Here is a 19,631-nt window from a genome sequence, read left to right as displayed (position 1 = left end):
CCATAGGCCCGCAGCTTGATTAGAAGTCGCTTGTGAGGAACGGTGTCAAAAGCTTTCCGGAAATCTAGAAATACGGAATCAACTTGAGATCCCCTGTCGATAGCGGCCATTACTTCGTGCGAATAAAGAGCTAGCTGCATTGCACAAGAACAATGTTTTCTGAAACCATGCTGATTATGTATCAATAGATCGTTCCCTTCAAGGTGATTCATAATGTCTGAATGCAATATATGCTCCAAAACCCTACTGCAAACCAATGTCAATGATATAGGTCTGTAGTTCGATGGATTACTCCTACTACCCTTCTTAAACACTGGTGCGACCTGCGCAATTTTCCAATCTGTAGGTACAGATCTATCGGTGAGCGAGCGGTTGTATATGATTGCTAAGTAGCGAGCTATTGTATCAGCGTAATCTGAAAGGAACCTAATCGGTATACAATCTGGACCTGAAGACTTGCCCGTATCAAGCGATTTGAGTTGCTTTGCAACCCCTAAGGTATCTACTTCTAAGAAACTCATGCTAGCAGCTGTTCGTGTTTCAAATTCTGGAATATTCCATTCGTCTTCCCTGTTGAAGGAATTTCAGAAAACTGTGTTCAATAACTCCGCTTTAGTGGCACAGTCATCGGTAACAGTACCATCGGCTCTAAGCCGTGAAGGTATTGACTGCGTCTTGCCGCTTGTGTACTTTACATACGACCAGAATTTCTTCGGATTTTCTACCAAATTTCAAGACAATGTCTCATTGTGGAACCTATTAAAGGCATCTCGCATTGAAGTCCGTGCCAAATTCTGCGCATCTGTAAATTTTACCCAATATTCGGGATTTCGTGTTCTTCTGAACTTCGCATGCTTTTTCCATTGCCTCTGCAACAGCGTTCGGACCTGTTTTGTGTATATACATACACAAATAAATAAAAACTGCATTGGGCTAACACAACATGCAACATTTCAAAATTTCGGTTACTTTTTGAATACACCTTGTAGTATAACATCCACAATCAGAAGCCACGTGCAATGCTCCTTATTTGTGGACAGTTCTAACCCTGCTGCAGCAACTCGTTAGTTGCAATTCTCAGTTAGAAGATTTGAGGAGTGGGCTGCAAAGATAGGTTTTAAATTTTTTTGGATAAGTATATGTATTTTTAATTGTTCGTGATGTGTTTTTAATTTCTCAAACTTGCAAATTATGCACACCATCTCATGTTTTACAGATTCACTTAGGTTTCTGGGCCTCATATTTGATTCAAAAATGTTGTGGCTAACATAGCTAATATTCCTCAAATTCCCCATCATACCAAGCTATGGATTGCCCTACTATGGAATAAATTAGCTCAAATCATCTATGATGAATCAGTCCATTTGGGATCTGTGTGAAACATGAACTAGAGACAAGTACTGATCCAAACCCAATGTTGGAACCAACTGTCTCTTAGGTTACTGAAGAGGCCCAGTGTAATTTTAGTTCTGGTGAGGTACAGAAGAGACTGCATTTCTGAAAATGTTTTTAATGCACTGTTTTATGATATTTTAAATGAATACTACAACTCTCTGCCTGTATTCCCAGAGGGGTCCAAGCAGGAAGACTGTTGCCTGTTTTGTGGCTTTCCCTGACTTTGTCCTCAAGATTCAGTACCTAAGAACTTTAACGTAAGTAATGTAGAATTACATGTGATCTTGAAGACACTGGAGCTAATCTGAAATAAAAATTAAACAACCTGCAGCTGTCTCTTTTCCATTTAATTAATGTATGCAACCAGTTTCAATGTTCCATTATACCATCTTCAGACAGCTTGACCAATGTAAACTGGAAGGAATCCAATCTCATGTGCAGTCATAACAGCAGCCAATATTAAATAACCAGTGTCTGTAGACACTATCGCTTCATTCACCAACTGATGAATCATCACATGTTTGTATGGAAAGTGCACAAGCATCATGGAAATGTTCAGCCAACTCCAGCAGTAGATGCTAAAAGAGATATGTTGTGCATCACACAAGAGTTTACTATTTAAATCGCAAGAACAAACGTGGCTACATAAACTTTCCCAGCATATTTAGTGGTAATATTCTTGTCGTAATGTAATTTTAAGGTATAGATCCCCAGTGGTGAAAGTTGGCAGAAACAATGAGTTGCTGCGGAGTACGTGCCTCTGTTGGTCAAGTCAAAGACTTTTCTTTTTTTTTTTAATATCATAATTATGAATGCAACATGATTTCACATTTTACTTAAAGGATAACCCTCCTCTCTATTTGTAATATTATCTTCCAATCTAATTTCAGCTGATCCCTGTAAGGAACAGCCTTAATAGTAAGATGCAGGAGCAATTATAAATAATATGGCAGCTACTATTATAAACAGAGACAAGGCCTATCCTTCATCTGTTGAGCTCCTCCATCCCCTTCTCTCTCCACATTATCACACTCACACCAATGGGAGGCTGGTGGTTTTTACACCAACAGTATTTCTTTCCACAAAGTAACTAATATGTGTACAAAATTTGGCTGAAATCATTCCAGCAGTTTCAATGAAATTTTTACCTGAGGCTTTGCCCATGTACACACATGTCAAATATATTTCACATGTATTTAACATATTTTACTTGTATTTGTACACATATTTCACCTGTATCTCTAGCTCTGCAGTATCATTTTCATGCTGCTCAATGTTTATGATGATGTATCTTCTGAACTATGTGCTGTACAATGACATAATGTTGCAGATACATTCCAGTGGCATATGTGGCTACTGTCAGTGAAAAGTGTTGTAAATTGAGTTAGTAGCGATGAAGTAATAGATTTAAATGTCTTGCATGATGAGGCAGTTTTCATGCATCTGTGTTCATGAAGTCATATGTCCTGAACTATGAATCGTATATGTGTCATGAATACAGTTAACAGTACAGAGCTGGTAAATTAAAATGTCACCCTTCATGCTGCTGTTTTACTGCATGAACAGTGAAAATGTTGATGATAATTTTTTTTCCTTTATCATTCTGTTGGGGTAATCAGTGTGAAAAAGTTTCTTAAAGGTTTGAAATTATGTGTAAGGTTTGCTGCAAGTCTCTAAGTGCTCTCATTCTCAAATACTGGATGACTAAAGTCTTGGTATTTGCGTGTTATTGGTTACATTGCTTTTTCACCCCTACCCCCACTCTGTTGATAGATAGGTGGTTCTTGCCCCCACAATGATGATTTCCAGACAGTATGTGATATGTGTGAAAAGTTGGTTGAAATCTGTCCAGTGGTTTAGGAGGAGATGTGGAACGAACACACATACATCCACATACGTCCATTTTTATAATATGTATGAAAAAGAAACTTTCATTTGGCCGGCAAGGACATGCTCCACACCAGTTCACCATTTCTACCAGTTTTCCACCACCGAGGCACTGCACTTTCAATTTAAGTAACGGAGCAGCAGCAACAATTTCTCACATAGATGCTTTTAGTAAAATGTAAACTTCCGCAGCCGCAAATGTCACACTTAATGAAATGTTCCGGGCTGTTACGCCATGGTTGAATGGATTTCATCTTAAAACCTGATGTTTCATTCTCATCTGCTGAGGATATTTCCAAGGAGGATCATAGCTTTGTTGAATGTCTGATTTGAACCTCACTACTGACTACAGCAAAATTCTGCTTGTGCACAGTGGCATGACATCACACATTTTGAATACGCAAGTGCAATTGGCCCTTGTTGACTGGCATCATTCGTTGTTGCTATCATCCCGTAGTGCAAGAATGGACCACATCTTCTTCAGCACCGGAATCCAATCATCATTCAATTTAATGTCGTTCTCCTTCCTATTTGAAATTCCTGGGGCATTTTACAATATCTATGGCCTCTCTGTATAGCCTTTCATGGTATCCACTTGTAGCTGCTAGTACTTGAGTCCTATCAAAATGAATGTGATGGTCTCCTGGCTGTAAGTCATGTTACGCAACAGCTGATCTGTCAATCTCCCCTCTTCTGCAATTGCCCTTGTGCTCTTCAAGTCTTTTTTGACAGTTCTTTTAGTAGTATCCACGTCCACCTACTGTCAAATACACAGAATCCTACAAATTACAGCTTTTCCCAGTGGTTATCAAGCATTGTTGGCCAGTTTTAGGTGATCTTGTATCTTCCGTGTAGGTGTGGTCTCCAGAAGAAGAGAGTGCAGCTTTTGTGTTCCTTCACATACCTGTCTCGCTGCAGAGCAGTCAGTGTTATTCCAAAGTTTTTGAGAATTAATCTAGTATACAACTCGGCCAAGGCACATAGGATTTTCAAATGGACAGAAGAGGCTTTACTATGACAGCGAATTCAACATATCCATCGGAACCTGGCAAGCACAGACTGTAAGTTAATGTCTCTTCATATTACTATCAGCAATAAATTGTGTAGTGGTGACTGGGATAGAACTGACAGACCATTGCACAATACTATTAGGAAGTGTATGTTGACAATGTCTAATAGACAGATGAATAAATTTGATTATCTGCAGCATAATAAGGCACTTCCTTCATGGTTATCAACTTATCGGGATGTTTGTTATCTGACTATGAGAGATCTGTGTTTGCCAAGAGTGGATATTTTGCCATTAGCCTGTGAGTTGTGCCCATGGAAGTAATAATAGCCAGTGTAGAAGCAGGCATTAATAGTGTGGACCAGGTTACAGCTATCCACAGCTCGTGGTCTAGTGGCTAGCCTTTCTGCCTCTGGATCACGGGGTGCCGGGTTCGATTCGTGTTTGTGTTGTCCTGATCATTTCATTATCATCATTTGTGACAGTGGCTAGACTGGCTTGAGAAAAAATTAAACTGTGTAAAAAATTGGGTCTTTGTACAGGCATTGATGATTGCACAGTTGAGCGCCCCACAAACCAAACATCAACAACATCATCAAGGTTATGGCTGAAGAAATTCATAAAGGAGCTGTAAGAGTACTGTCTCACACAAAGCCTATAAAAGGTAATTTAACTGTGGGTGAGAGGGATGCCATAAAACACCTGAATGAGGAAGACAGTGTCGTCACTCTCTCCACTGACAAGGAAAATGCAATGGTTGTTTTGAATGTGACCAACTATTATAGCAAGATTAATGACTTATTAGATCTGCAAACATATATGAAACTAAGTAAAGACCCCACTGACAAAGTTCTTAGAAGTATTATGCAGTGGATAAAGAAGCATTCCAAAACGTCTGTTCGATTCAGTTACCCTAGCACCAAGACTTTATGGATTGCCAAAGGTGCACAAAGAACATGTTCCTCTAAGGCCTATAGTGAGTGCTATTGGTTCACTCACCTATTCAATTGTCAAGTTTTTGACAACATTATTATGACCGTATGTGAGCCGATCAGATTCATATTTAAAAAATTCAGCACATTTTATCAGTACATTAAATGGCATAGTGATACAACTGGAGGACATATTAGTTAGTTTTGATGTGGTGTCTCTGTTTACAATGGTTCCACACAGTAAATTGTTGCAACAGCTGAATCATATTTTTCCTCCTGATGTTGCGGAACTGTTTAAATATTGCCACACATTTCAAACGGAACGAAGAGTTCTATGAACAGAAGGATGGTGTCACTATAGGAGGCCCCTTAAGTTTGGTTATAGTGAACTTCTTGAAGGAAAAAGTTGAGTAGTAGGCTTTGGAAACTGCGAACAAGAAACCAAATATCTAGTTCTGTTATGTGGATGATACGTTTGTTTTGTGGCGGCATGGCAGGGAGGAACTGGATCGTTTTCACAAACATCTGAATGGGATCAATCTGACGATTCAGTTTATGAAGGAGGAGGAGGCAGATGGAAGATTAAATTTTCTTGATGTACTAGTTTTCAAGAAAGAAGATGGTAGCTTGGACCTCATGGTTTACCGAAAACCCACACACACAAACCATTACCTACACTGGGATTTGAACTACCACTCACAACAAAAACGAGGCATCATAAAAATGTTGGCAGATTGAACAAAGAAAATCTGTGAACCAGAGCTGCTTGAAGCAGAATTAAAACATCTCATCAATGCATTGCTCAAGAACGGTTATTCTTTGAGCCAGGATGAGAATCAGACATTCAACAAAGTTACGATCCCTCATGAAAATGTCTTCTGCATATGGAGACATAATGCCGGGTTTTAAGGTGAAATCAATATTTTATTAATTCTGATATATGCTTTTAGTCCAATGAGGCATTAAAAACCGCTGCTGTTCATGGTAGGAATCAGTTACAGAAAGATTTAGCAAACAGCATTTGCCTTTAAAGATGGCAACCGACTAGACTACTAGAATATTGTGTTAAGATTATTGTATGATCCAGTTGCAGATCCAACAAGAATATTATTACAATAATATACTGTCAGACGATTGAAGCAAAAAATTACTAACAGTCACATGTATTTCATAAACTGACCATTACACTAAATCAGACAATTCACAAATTGAACAGGAAACAGTTGCAGTTCATGAAATACCCCCACCATGCACCATAAGGTGGCTTTGGAGTATTAATGTAGATGAATGAACTGCCAAAGCCTTTGGCGTTGCCAGCAGCGGCATATTTCCAAACTCTGAATCTTGGTGGCAGTCAAGTCTGTTTTCACATTAGCAACTGGCTTGGATCTAGTGACTGCAACAGTTAAGACTGTACTGGAGATGGTTTTGTTAGTGTCACTGATAAAACAGTGCTGAGGAGACAGATTTACCATCTTCATTTATGATGCATTTTGTCAAAATCTCTCTCCCTACTCTTCTTCCCTACCTCTTACATCTTCTCCTCTCACCCCACTCATCAGAGCTGATACCATTGCTCACTAGAGTTATGCTACAGAATTAGTGTCTGGTAAAAAGTTGAAAGTTTGAGAAATTTGCTAAGGCATTCAGTACTACTCATTTGTGGAATAAATTGCATTCTGTTAAACATAGCTGTATGCTACTCAGTGGATTTTCTCACAGGCAAATGGTTGACTTTCCTAAGACCATATGTTAAAAGGAAGATAAAATAAAGTTCTGAATTATAGTTCTGAAAGGTATAAAATTCATTGTTTTCCTGCCATTTATTGAGAAGTATAAAAATAGGTGTAGAAAATTGTGGAAAACTAGCTACAGCTTTGTAACATTGCACTAGAGGCCACTTATCTCTTTCATCCACATTCTCAATTAAATCACACATCATTCAGCAACACAACTTTTTGTTATCCATGCATTGACCAGCCTATACAGAGCACCCACTGGCAGACTAAGGGTAGATGACTAGAGTCAGATAAATGCATAATGACATGTCTTAAAACACATGTGCATCTCTTTAATTTTTTCTTACCTCTTTTGAAGAAATCATTCGTATAACCCCATGAAAAAATGAAGAGTAGCCTTCCTCATGGTCATTAAATTTCATATCTGAGATTATGGTATTTAGCAGTCTGATGGCTGGGGCAACATCTGTGTCATCTTTCAGTCTTTGTAGTTGCTTCAGTTCCTCTGGTGAAATTTCTAATGTAACTGAAATCTTTTTTTGGATTTCGTTATTTTTACTGACACAAATGTTCACCAGTAAGTTAATAAATCTTCGAAGGAAGTTATGCTCCATTTCATTTTTTGCACATCGACAAATGTCTTCCTTTGGCAAATTTTCATCAGACTTTGTTTTACTTTCAGTTTCTGTACTTTCTCCTTCATTTTTTTCAAGCATATTTGCAGAAACTTCCATCTCTTCATTTATTTGTAGAATTTTTTTGGTGCTCTCTACATTTCCTGGTAGTTCAGCATTTTTACTTTCTTCCGGTAATTGTTTGATAATCTCATTCTCAGATGAAGATTTTCTGTAATGAGAGAAAAGAACAAATACTAAACACACATAGTTCTTTATAAGATAACACCTTATGATTGTTACAGTAATAAAAGCCAAAAGTCCTGTATTCTGAGAAAAAAGTAAGAGGAAAATATTATTCCTACTGGGAAATAGAGCATATTCACCAATGGAAATTAGAGGAATAAAGGCAAAATGACACCTGAAATTCCATTTAGAGACAAATTATAGCATGTAATAAAAGTTTTGTCACAAGTCCACACACAAAAAATCAAATGAACACAATATTAATCATAGAAAACTTTGTCAAAATGGTAATAAGTGGGAAAAAATTATTGTTCTATTATCGTTAAAAACAGAACTGGGTTTTGCAGTAATATTTACAGATTAATGTGTGTCCCCAGCCTCCAGATACCAACAATTGGTTACCACATCGCTAACAAACAGGAGATGATGTAGAATCTCTTTTTTCTCCCATTACATTAAAAAAAATTGAAATAATCCAATATGAAAACATTTTTGATGATGTAGAATTTATTGTGGCCTCTGAACACCCTGCTGTAGAATTCAGAATTTTTCTATCAGGTGACACTAAATTTTGTTTTTCTTACTCTTATTTAAATGATTGCAACTGGTAAAAGTAATTAGATGTGGCAATGGATAATCATAAATGAATATGGTCAGCAAGAAGTTTCATAATGTGTGACCAGAGCTATCATTATGAACAGCAAGGAAAGAAAATATGTTCTGGTAATGATTATGGAAACCGATTGTGACCATACAGCCTTTTCTCCAAAGTATATCACACAGATTCAATAATATTGAGATCTGGTGACAGTCGCAGCCAGGGCAGCTGCATCATTTAATCCTCATGTTTACAAAACCAGTCCTGGATGATGTGAGCCATGTGAGCAGGGCCCTGTCATCTTGGAACACAGCAGTACTAATATTGTACTGTGGAATGGACCTGAACAGCTAAAATGGTGACATAATCCTTGGCAGTAATGCAACCTTGCAGAGTAAGCATGGGGCCCATGCAGTATCATGATATTGCTACCCAAATCATCAATGAACGCCCACCACATTTCAATCTCGGCAAAAAGAAGTCTGCATCATAGGCTTGTGACAGCATACACCAAATGTGAACTCGGCTAGAAGTTGGGGACAGTGTGTAGAAAGACTCATCGGGCCAAATGATTTTTTTCCATTGCTCCAGTGTCCAAGTTCTATGGCTTTGGCAGCATGTTTACCTATTAGAGGCATTTGCATTACTAATGTGCGGTTTCAGAATTCCAGCTCACCCTGTAATTACAGGCTTATGGAGCTCCTTTTATGTAGTTTTGGTGCTGACACCTTTCATGAGTGTGAAATTCAGTTCTGCAGTGACTTTGCAGCTGCTGTCCCCTTATTTTCCATCATAATCATCTTTAATGACTGTCTGTCATGGTCACTCAACACACATTATCATCCGCATTGTGACTTAGCACATGATGTTTTTGCTGTATCTACACTTCTTATTGAGAACCCCAACATACACAGATTTACACTGGGTGATAACTGCATGCCAAATAATGACAAGGTTAGAGAAACATTAACAGAACCATTAACTGCCCAAGTACAGAGTCCTATGACTGGCATGTCTCTGGTTCAAGAACATTCACATACAATGAAGAAAACACATGTGGATGAGGCCCTGCTGCAGCAGCCTGATACATTTATATTTATATTTGTATTTGTATTTGTATTTGATGGTCAGGGTGCTGGCTGCAGGTGCACCTGCTTCACCCAGCTGTCGCTGACACCAGATACAAATCCTGCAGTGGCAGATTGTGCAGGTGCGCTGCCACATCCCTCCCCTCTTCTGCAGAGCTGATGAAAACAGGAGGACCACGCTGGCCAGGTCGATGCTAGCAGAAGGTTGGCATAGGCGAAGAAACCACCAGGTGCATCCAGAATACCCGACAACAATGATAACGGTGACAGCAGTGGCGCAATGCCAAATTCATGGCAACAATGTTGGCTTCCATTGGTTGACCCACATCTGAAGAGGCAGCAGCCCCACAGGGATTGACTGTCAGCTGTCTCTGGCCTGGCGGGGTGTAAGAGCTGAAGTGGCGCCGACAATTGTGCACTGGCCACGGTGATGACCACACATGTGGAGGCTCTGTGGGCCAAATGGCAACAAGCGTTGCAGGCTGCAACAACCGGGGAATGTCCGCCCCGTGCTCTGATGAGCAGGCGATATCTGGCCAGTCGCTTTCCAACATCAGTTAAGGGTCCAGGGTGGGCAGTAGATCCATCTTGACATCAATGATGCCTGCTGGCAGGCTGTGGTGCAAGATGGAGTGGATGTAGCAGCGTAGGTGTTGTTGGCTGTGTGGGACTTCCACTAGGCTGCACCTGTTCAGGGGGGTGGTCCTGTAGGTGCTTAGGAACAGAGGCTACACCATATCAGTAGACGAGTTCACCAAGCACTTTGCCATTTGCATCTTAAATGCATGCACCATACGTTCCACCTCACCACTCCATTGGGGGGTGAAATGGTGTGGATGTGAGGTGAGAAATACCAGTCTGGCTGCAGAAGTCATGGAACAATGTCAGGGCAAACTGTGAGCTATTATTGGAGTCAACTGTCTGTGGTAACCTTCATCTGCAGAAATCTGCATTAGAGCCCGCACAGTCATGTCTTTTGAGATGCAGCTCATGTGCATGACTTATGACTAATTTGACAGTGCATCCACAACTACTAAATACATGGAATGACAGAAAGACGTGCAAAATCGATATGGGTGCAGTCCCTCGGCTGATCAGGAGTGGGTTGGAATGACAGAAAAGACCCGCAAAATCGATATGGGTGCAGTCCCTTGGCTGATCAGGAGTGGGCCATGAAGCAAAATTTCGAGGAGGGGCGGGGGTTCCCTGATGCTTGGCACACTATTTGCAGCCATGCGGAGGGGCAAGCTTCTCAATCATTGAATGAGGGCTGGACCAGTAGACAACATATCTTGTTAGCATTTTCATGTGGGTTATGCCACAGTGGAGAAACCACAGGACTGATGGGATGCCAGTGTGGGCTTTATCCGAATCCATACTAAGGAGGAGGGTTTCATCAACAATCACCAGCTGATTACTGGTCAAGTCTTTGTGTGGTCCTGCAAGGAAGCCAAGAATGGGGCCCAAAAAGTGCCACAAGTGGTTTATGGTTGGCAATGAAATGAAATTTGTTTCCATATAGGAAGGCATGGAATTGTAGACTGTGTAGACTATTGTCTGTTCTTCCTTTTCTATTTGTGAACAATTCATTGAGATGCTATCAACATCTTTGAGGCCAGCTAGCCACACTTAATAAGATTGGCCAGAGTTATTTTGCTGTTGGTGAACTCCAAATAGGCAACTACCACATGGGTTTGCTTATGATAAGGAAGTCACACATTTCAGAAAATGACAATGCAGATGATCTTTCAATAGACCAAGTTTTTGAAGCAAATGAAATGTTTCAGATGCAGTCCATGACAAGAAAAACGCTGAAACGCTGCAAAATGTTGCTGCTTACATCATACTTATGTGTTCAAATCTTTTTCTTTGCTTCTTGGAATGGTGGGAAACCTGGGGGTGAGAGGTGGGGAGCGGGGGGGGGGGGGGGGGGGCTGCACACTGCACAGTCAGGCACATGAGAGCTAGTGGCTGGGGAGGGGGGGGCTATTGCTCCCAGTGAATTTGTAAATATAATTGATGAAAAAAGCCTAACTGCTGCTGCTGTCACTCAAGTTGTTGCAACTGAACCAATGCCGGATCCGTTTTCACTTATGAAAGACATGCGTGGAATGAACTATATTGTTGCCAAACAACTGCATGCTGAATAATGACTAGGTTAGGGAAACATGGACACAACTATTAACTGTCCACGTACAGAGTGCTATCACTAACAACAAAAACACACCGGCACAGTGCTGGACTGACTCAAGAACATTTGCATACAGTGTAGAAGATGTAAGTGGACAAGGACCTGCTGGCAGTAACCCAACATGTTTGTATTTGCCGGCCAATGATACTGGCTGTGGGCAATGGTGGCACCTGACTGCCGCTAGTGTCAAATATAAACGTTGCAGTGGCAGATTGTGCAGGCATGCCACAGCAGTTTTTCTAGTACCCCTGCATGTGGTATTTCTTTCCTACTGTATCTCTTCAAATACAAAAAAATTTCATCTATCTTGGTTACAGAAGCACCCACCATACGAGGACCAACAGTTTTCCCACATTTGAATTCACTATCTCCAATATAATGCATGCACTACTACACACAACACTGTTCTGACCACAACTGACACTTGCAACATAACAGATGGGCCCTGCATTCAAATGGTTAAATAGGAAGTGAAATTGTTATTACTTTTATCTTCAATGTTAAAGCATTTAAGTCTCTTTATATGAATGTTGTCACTTGTGCAGTCAAATAACTAAAATAACAGAAGATTCATTTGGTGATTTTCTGTCATTTGAATATTTTATTTTGTTGTGAATGACTGAAAGATGATTTTGTTGTGACAAAAATGTTTGCTATCTACATGTAACCACATTTCATTTGTCATTTCCCATAATAACTAAATTTGGGTCCTGTTTGAGACTTCCTGGTTTTCCTTTTGACAAAGTCCCATATAGTTTTACTTTTAGCTTTGGGTTAATTAATTTTATAGATAATTTACAAATTTATTTGTTACTGCAATGTGAAAGGTGATGTACTTCTGTGATTGTCCTAAACTGTCCACATAGTTCCCTATTCATGATATTTTAATTTCCTTCTTTATCCATGGTCAGCCAGAACATTTCATGATTCCCATATGGAAACAGATTTAAAAGGTGTGTATAAATTTAGCCAGAAATATATTAAACTTACAAATGACACCTCATGCATTATACTGGCACACATAATCCAGGATCAAATACCACTTCCAATATCCAGAGCAACAACAGGAAGTAACAGTTCCTCTGAAAGCACATTTATTCTGCACACACTAACGTACAGACAGAGCTTAACAGCTGGTCTCAGCAAACATTGCTCTTGTTTATATGTACGTATGTTCTACTAAATTCCAAAATTAGGTCCCAAGTTATTTCAGAATTCTTAAATTATAAATAAATGCAGGAGGGAATCAAACTGGCAATCTGCAACTTACCTGCTAGTGATTACAAGTGCTACACCCCAACATATGATGTACAGCATAAAGCATTGTTTCTCGTCCTGGAAAAACTGCAACCCATTGTTTCAGAGTGAACTAGAGCTTTCTGCCTCTGGATCTAGTTGGTGGATCTTCATATGACATTACTGGAAGAATGTCACATACAAGTTGTATTGTCACTTCCTCATCTTCAATATGACATTCAAAATTGAGTTTATTCCATATAGGTATCAATCATCAGGCAGATATTCATCTTCAATATATGGAAAGCCCCTATTATTGATCTGCAGCTCAGAATTAAGATACAATTTCATGCAAAGGGCACAAGATCACTCCAATTTTGTCTCCTCTATTTAGGATCATCCTCCTTGGCTTTGTAGATGATGTCTGACACGTGACATAGGATTTGGTACACACTAAAGTAGTGCTTTTATAATTTTTCTTACAGCCTGACCATCCAAACAGTAAAAAACTGCCTACTAAGACACATGAGTTGTAGATTACAGGTTGGTATTTGGAATTATAATTTTCACAGTCCTTATCCTGGGCATCCAAGGGTTGAACACATGCCAACTGTCTTTCTTCTTTATTTCTGAATAGCAATGAGCTGTTTTATGTAATCCTTGTCAGCACTATCAGGTTGTAATGAAAAGAGAGTATCCATTGTTGTTTCAGACTCTCAACCATGGATCACATGAAATGATTAACAATGTGTATTGTCTTGCTTTGCTGTCATGTACGTAAATGTCTTGACTGGCAGTACCATATACCAGTCTCTGTCTGATGTCAATGTACACAACAGGTAAAAAGTTTTCACTCACCCATGAAAGAAGCTATATACTATATTCCAATGTACAAACACATTGTACAAACTAAACAGACCAACAAAATAAATATTTTCTCTCTCTATCATTAAGTATGACACAATATGATTTAGATTTTAGCTTCTTCAAAGTATCCACCAGCTGATCTCAGAACAGCTGCACAAACTCTCAGCATTCTGGAGATAAGATTTTGTAGTGTTTTTGCAAATTTTGCCTGTGAATTATTCCCCAGATTTTTAGCTTGTTTTCTGATCTCCCTGTCAAGTTCATCCCGTAAGAGTTCAATTGGATGTAAGTCAGGTGACTGACTTGGCAAAATCATAGTTCAGTGGCCCACATTTCTCTTTTCTATTGACATACCCTCTGTAGTGACCCGCACAGCTTCCACACCCACAATTGGGTTGCACAGTTGTAAGGTGTTAAATGATGCTAGCACTGGCAGAGGCCATCACTGTTGGATGCGCATGAAGCCTCTCTGCAGTGCACTACACCAGTCGGGTGATGGCTTATAGAGTCAGGCCTGGCCAGCCTCACTCTCCTTCATATGTTGACATTCGGCCTATGTTTATCAGACTAGTTGTGCAGCCAGTCCATGGCAAGTGTCTTCTCGTACAAGTATTCTAAGCATAACAAAGTGTTGTGTCTGTTATTATTTGTGAGTACTTGTGCTCAGAACACACTGGCAATGAGCAGGGTCCTTTATTTTCATGTGTTTTGTTGTGCTGTTGCTTTTCTCATGCTGTTTTGACATCGAGTGACTGCTTCAGATGTTGCTGCAACAACAGTAGGAACTACTTATGGTCATTTGACAAGCTGTGCTGGTGTTATGCTCTCCCCCTTCACCTCCAACTATGTTTTCTCCTCAGTTCCTGCCTTTGACGAGGCAGCGGAAGATTGGGACATGTACTAACTTTGCCTACAGCAACATTTCCATGCCTTCCACATTACGGATGTGAGGGTATGTTATTAGCTGTTTTTGTCATTGATTTCTCCCACCATTCATCAGGTGTTGCAGCAGTTGTCCCATTGCAGGAACCTTCCCCGATTGGAATTTTGAAAAGTTATACTCACTGCTGTCTTCCTATTACTGCCGCCACACGCACGTCGTGGCCCCTAGGGTTGAAGTGTACCAATGCATGAAGCAGTCCCATCAGTCTAATCATGCCTAGGCCTTGACCATCCATGGCCTTAGTCACAAGCACCATTTTGTCACAGCAAAGTCAAAAGAGTCATATGCGGACATCATGGTTTCTGATGTTATCATCTGCTCCTTCCCCCTGAATAAGGAAGTCTGGCAATGGGCCCTCCAATTAGAAAGCCCCTCCCTCGAAGAGGTTTTGTCCATCGCCCCATTGTATGAGGTCTACACTGGTGGCCAGCAGCTGGAAGCACTGTGTGGTGTCGCAGCAGTACAGTGTGGCCCAGTGGCATCCACGACCTCTCGGTGGTGCAAGCCAGACAATCAGGCAGCTTCTGCACGGCATGTAAACAGTATTCCAGCTGCCGCTCCCTGTTGCCATTGTGTGCATCTTGTTACTCCAAACATGACAGATCAAGTGTTTCTCCAGCATTGGGCTGTCTGTCAAAAAAAAAAAAAAAAAAAAGAAAAGCCCACATTGTGGTAGTCTGCCACATAACTGCACAGAATGTAGCATAAGAGTACATGGATATAGACATCCAGGAAGAGTCATCATCAAAGTCCATTCTCAATCAGGATTCTAACGAGCTTTTATGAAGGGTTTTGGTTCTTTTGCGACATCTGTGCCTGCAGGTAGGCACTGGTGCTTTTGTTTCCCTCCTTAATGCCCGAACATATTCAGATCTCGGCCCACTGCTGCTGTCACTTGTAAACAGGTGCCTACAGAGATATGGTAAACAGCAAATCCCCTTGCCTGGCCATTTCATGATTGATGTCACCTATAGATCAGTGACTTGGCCTATTACCTTTACGGTCATGCACGATGCTAGTTCAGCAAACCTTTTCGCGTTTGATGCCTTTTACGCCTTTGGCTTTTCAAAATCAAATGTGTGTGAATTCTAGGAAAACTACAGTTTCCATAATGCAGTGGAATGATGCTGGGTTGCACAGCACTTTTGCCAAATAGTGTTTATATGAGGTCAATTCTCCTTTGCTTAAGATACCGAACTTAGCGTTTTCTATCATTAGTTTGACATTTTGATGTGTAGTGCGAAAGCATACCGAGTGTGTTCTACAATAACCGTTCTGCGAATTTAGAATGGTTCAAATGGCTCTGAGCATTATGGGACTTAACTTCTGAGGTCATCAGTCCCCTAGAACTTAGAACTACTTAAACCTAACTAACCTAAGGACACCACACACATCCATGCCCAAGGCAGGATTCGAACCTGCGACCGTAGCGGTCACGCGGTTCCAGACTGTAGCACCTAGAACCGCTCGGCCAAACCGGCCGGCTGCAAATTTAGAAAATCCAATCTTCATTGCTGGAATTTAGTTTTGAAATAATAAGTCTTTCAGGTATTCCTATTCTTAGAAAATCCAATCTTCATTGCTGGAATTTAGTTTTGAAATAATAAGTCTTTCAAGTATTACTATTCTATCTCCATCTCCCCCCTTCACAGTTACGCAGTATTTCTTCCTTGGCATTACTCTGCTTATTTTGTCATTTTCATAAAAATAATTACTCACTGATTGCACAACTTCTTGTGACAATAAATTCTCTCCCAGTTTTTGATTCACTCCAGGCAAATGCCGGGATGGTTCCTCTGAAAGGGCACGGCCGACTTCCTTCCCCATCCTTCCCCAATCCGATGAGACCGATGACCACGCTGTCTGGTCTCCTTCCCCAAAACCAACCAACCAGTTTTTGATCAGGATTTTCTAATATACTTCTTTCCTTTTTGCCTGGCGTACCATGTAGTTGGGAACATTGAATTCACGCATTATCTTCCTAACACTCCACGATTCAGGCAAACAAGTTAGTAGCATTACTTTATTTTTCCTATTACTTGAACAAAAACTAGCTTTCAAGTTACCTATTACAGACTGCTCCAATGGCTCATGTTCATTTTCTGAGGAATGCTTTCCATTAACAAATAACTGTCTTTTTTTAGTGCTAACTCAATGGTTTTTAATTTTTTTTGTTGACTGCTCCTTCATCTGATGTCCAGGGGAATCTCCTAATCCTGAAGAGACATATTTAGTGTCTCCAGAACAGCTGAAGGTGGAGGAAAATAGCTTGTTTCATCATCATCCAAAGAATTTTTGCAGTAATTATTTTCTTGAATATTTTTCAATGAACCAAACTGCTTCCTACAATTATCAAAATTTTTTTATATCTTTGGGGTATCAGGAAACATATCAAACATCTATTCAGGACATTTCTTAGTCTCTTTATGTTTTTTTAAAGGATTGCAGCACTGTAGTGCAAAATATCTTTCTTCCTGAGTCATTGCATAATACCACCTGCAATTAAAATTTATAAATGATTCTCTACAGAACGCTAAGAAAATATACTGAAATAACAAGTAATGACTTAGATAATAAATTTGTTCACTAACCAACACCTTACAGAATATTAATGAAGCTTGTATCACTACATAATTACCAACAACATTTACATTAACTTCCACTAAATCAGCATGAAGATTTATAGGTTCAAAGCAACTGAATCATAACATCTTTGGACTCATAGTTACAGATGGCTCGACCCTGAATTGGAATAGCAGGGCCTGGACTGCAGCCACCTACGCTACAGTAATAGTAATTAGCTATTTATTATTCCTGGAATCAACCACTGGAACTTCTATCCCAGTTTGTTCTTTTTGCATATAGTTATCACACCTGTCTGTGAGCATCTTAGAGACACTGAATCTGTACCTCAAGTTATGGTCTGGGGTAAAATTTCAAATGACAGCAGGAGCACTCTCATGATTATCCCACACACCCTGACTGCAAATTTCTAAATCAGTCTGCTGATTTGGCCAGCTGCACTACTATTCACGAACAGAATTCCAGGGGGTGTTTTCCAACAGGATAAAGCTCACCCAAATATTGCTGTTGAAACCCAAGAAGCTCTGCAGAGTGTCAACATGTTGCCTTGGCCTGCGTGATTACCAGACCTGTCTCCAGTCGAGTACGTATGGACATCATCAGATGACAACTCCAGTGTCATCCATAAACAGCACTAACCATCCCTGTAATGACCAACCAAATGCAACAGGCAAGGAACTGCATACCACAAAATGACATCCGGCACCTGTACAACACAATGCATGCATGTCTGCATGCTTGCATTCAACATTCTCGTGGTTACACATTAACCTGTGCTCTAGCAACATTAATCACTTAAATACGAGGGCGGTTCAGAAAGTAACCTCCGATTGGTCACAGTGCGGGTTGTGGGGGGAGTAGCGACGCCATCTGTGCGTTCACGCACTCAACAGGTCAGTCGGCATCAAGCCGTGGTCGAGTGAATGTCGTACCTGCGCTAGTTTAGTTTTTGTGGCAGTTTGAAATGTGTGCTGCAATAGAAAACCCCGCCAAATGTGAAGTGCGTGCTGTCATAAGGTTTTTTACAGCCAAAGGATATTCTGCAGCAGCTATTCATCGTGAGCTTTGTGCCGTGTACGGACCAAGAGTTATGAGTGAAGGAGTTGTCCGTAATGGGTACGTTTATTTAAAAGTGGATGAGAAAACATTCATGATTAAGAGAGGAGTGGCAGACCATCATTGGTGACTGACGAACTCGTTCAGACAGTTGATGCAAAAGTTCGTGAAAATCCACGTTTCTCAATGTCGGAGTTGTCTACTGGTTTTCCACAGATTTCTAAGACTCTCTTGTACGAGACAGTGACAGCAAGATTGGGTTACCGTAAGTTCTGTGCACGATGGGTGCCCAAAATTCTTACCGACCACCACAAAACTCAAAGAATGGCCTCTGCATTAGACTTTCTGTCACGTTATGAGGACGAAGGAGAACCATTGTTAAACAGAATCATGACCGGTGATGAAACCTGGATTAAGTACGTGAACCCTGAGACAAAAGAACAATCAAAGATGTGGGCACATTCAAATTCGCCTACCAAACCAAGAAAAGCCTCGCAAGATTTTTCTGCCAGAAAACTGATGGCAACGGTGTTTTGGGATGCCAAAGGGGTGTTGTTGGTTGAATTCATGGAACATGGTATGACCATTAATCAAGACGTGTACTGTGAAACAATAAAAAAGTTACGACGGGCTATACAGAACAAACGCCGTGGTATGCTGACTTCCGGTATCGTTTTTTTGCACGATAACGCCCGTCCTCACTCTGCTCGCAGAACAACGGCCCTTCTTGAGTCCTTCAAGTGGGACGTTATCAACCATCCACCTTACAGCCCAGACCTGGCGCCAAGTGATTATCACCTCTTCATGCATTTGAAGAAAAGGCTCGGGTCACAGCGGTTTGATGACGACGAAGAGCTCAAAGATGCGGTCACAGGCTGGCTCCAGGCACAAGCGGGTGATTTTTATGCAGAAGGAATTTCAAAGCTTGTGAAGAGATACGATAAGTGCCTCAATCGCTATGGAGACTATGTAGAAAAATAGTGCAAAGATGTAGTTGTAAGATGTATATATTAAAATATTTTTATTTAACTTGGTGTATTTTTTTAAATCAACCGGAGGTTACTTTCTGAACGGCCCTCGTATGTTACCTAAACAAATTTATTCCCAAAATTTCATTATTCTACATTAATTATTTTTTGATGTTATGCTTCTTTTCCATCAGTTTACATCACTCCAATGTCTGAAGTTCACTGTTATGAAATAACACACTTTTCCTTGTCAACAACTGTTTATGGGTGGTCATTTTG

At 40.4% G+C, this 19,631-nt stretch overlaps 1 protein-coding gene across 1 annotated transcript in view; it reads right to left on the bottom strand.

Annotated features, from left to right (window-relative positions):
* The window catches only part of LOC126249317 (uncharacterized), a 118,990-nt gene that overhangs the window by 48,033 nt on the left and 51,326 nt on the right, over positions 1-19,631 (bottom strand). The window contains exon 5 of the mRNA XM_049950971.1: positions 7,310-7,808. Within this exon, the coding sequence (XP_049806928.1) occupies positions 7,310-7,808 (499 nt within the window). The remainder of the gene's footprint in view (positions 1-7,309; positions 7,809-19,631) is intronic.

The sequence above is a fragment of the Schistocerca nitens genome, chromosome 3 (genome assembly GCF_023898315.1).
Source record: "Schistocerca nitens isolate TAMUIC-IGC-003100 chromosome 3, iqSchNite1.1, whole genome shotgun sequence".
Lineage (NCBI taxonomy): Eukaryota > Metazoa > Arthropoda > Insecta > Orthoptera > Acrididae > Schistocerca > Schistocerca nitens.
Note: the sequence above shows the minus strand (reverse complement) of the source record. Positions and strands in the feature narration are given on the sequence as shown.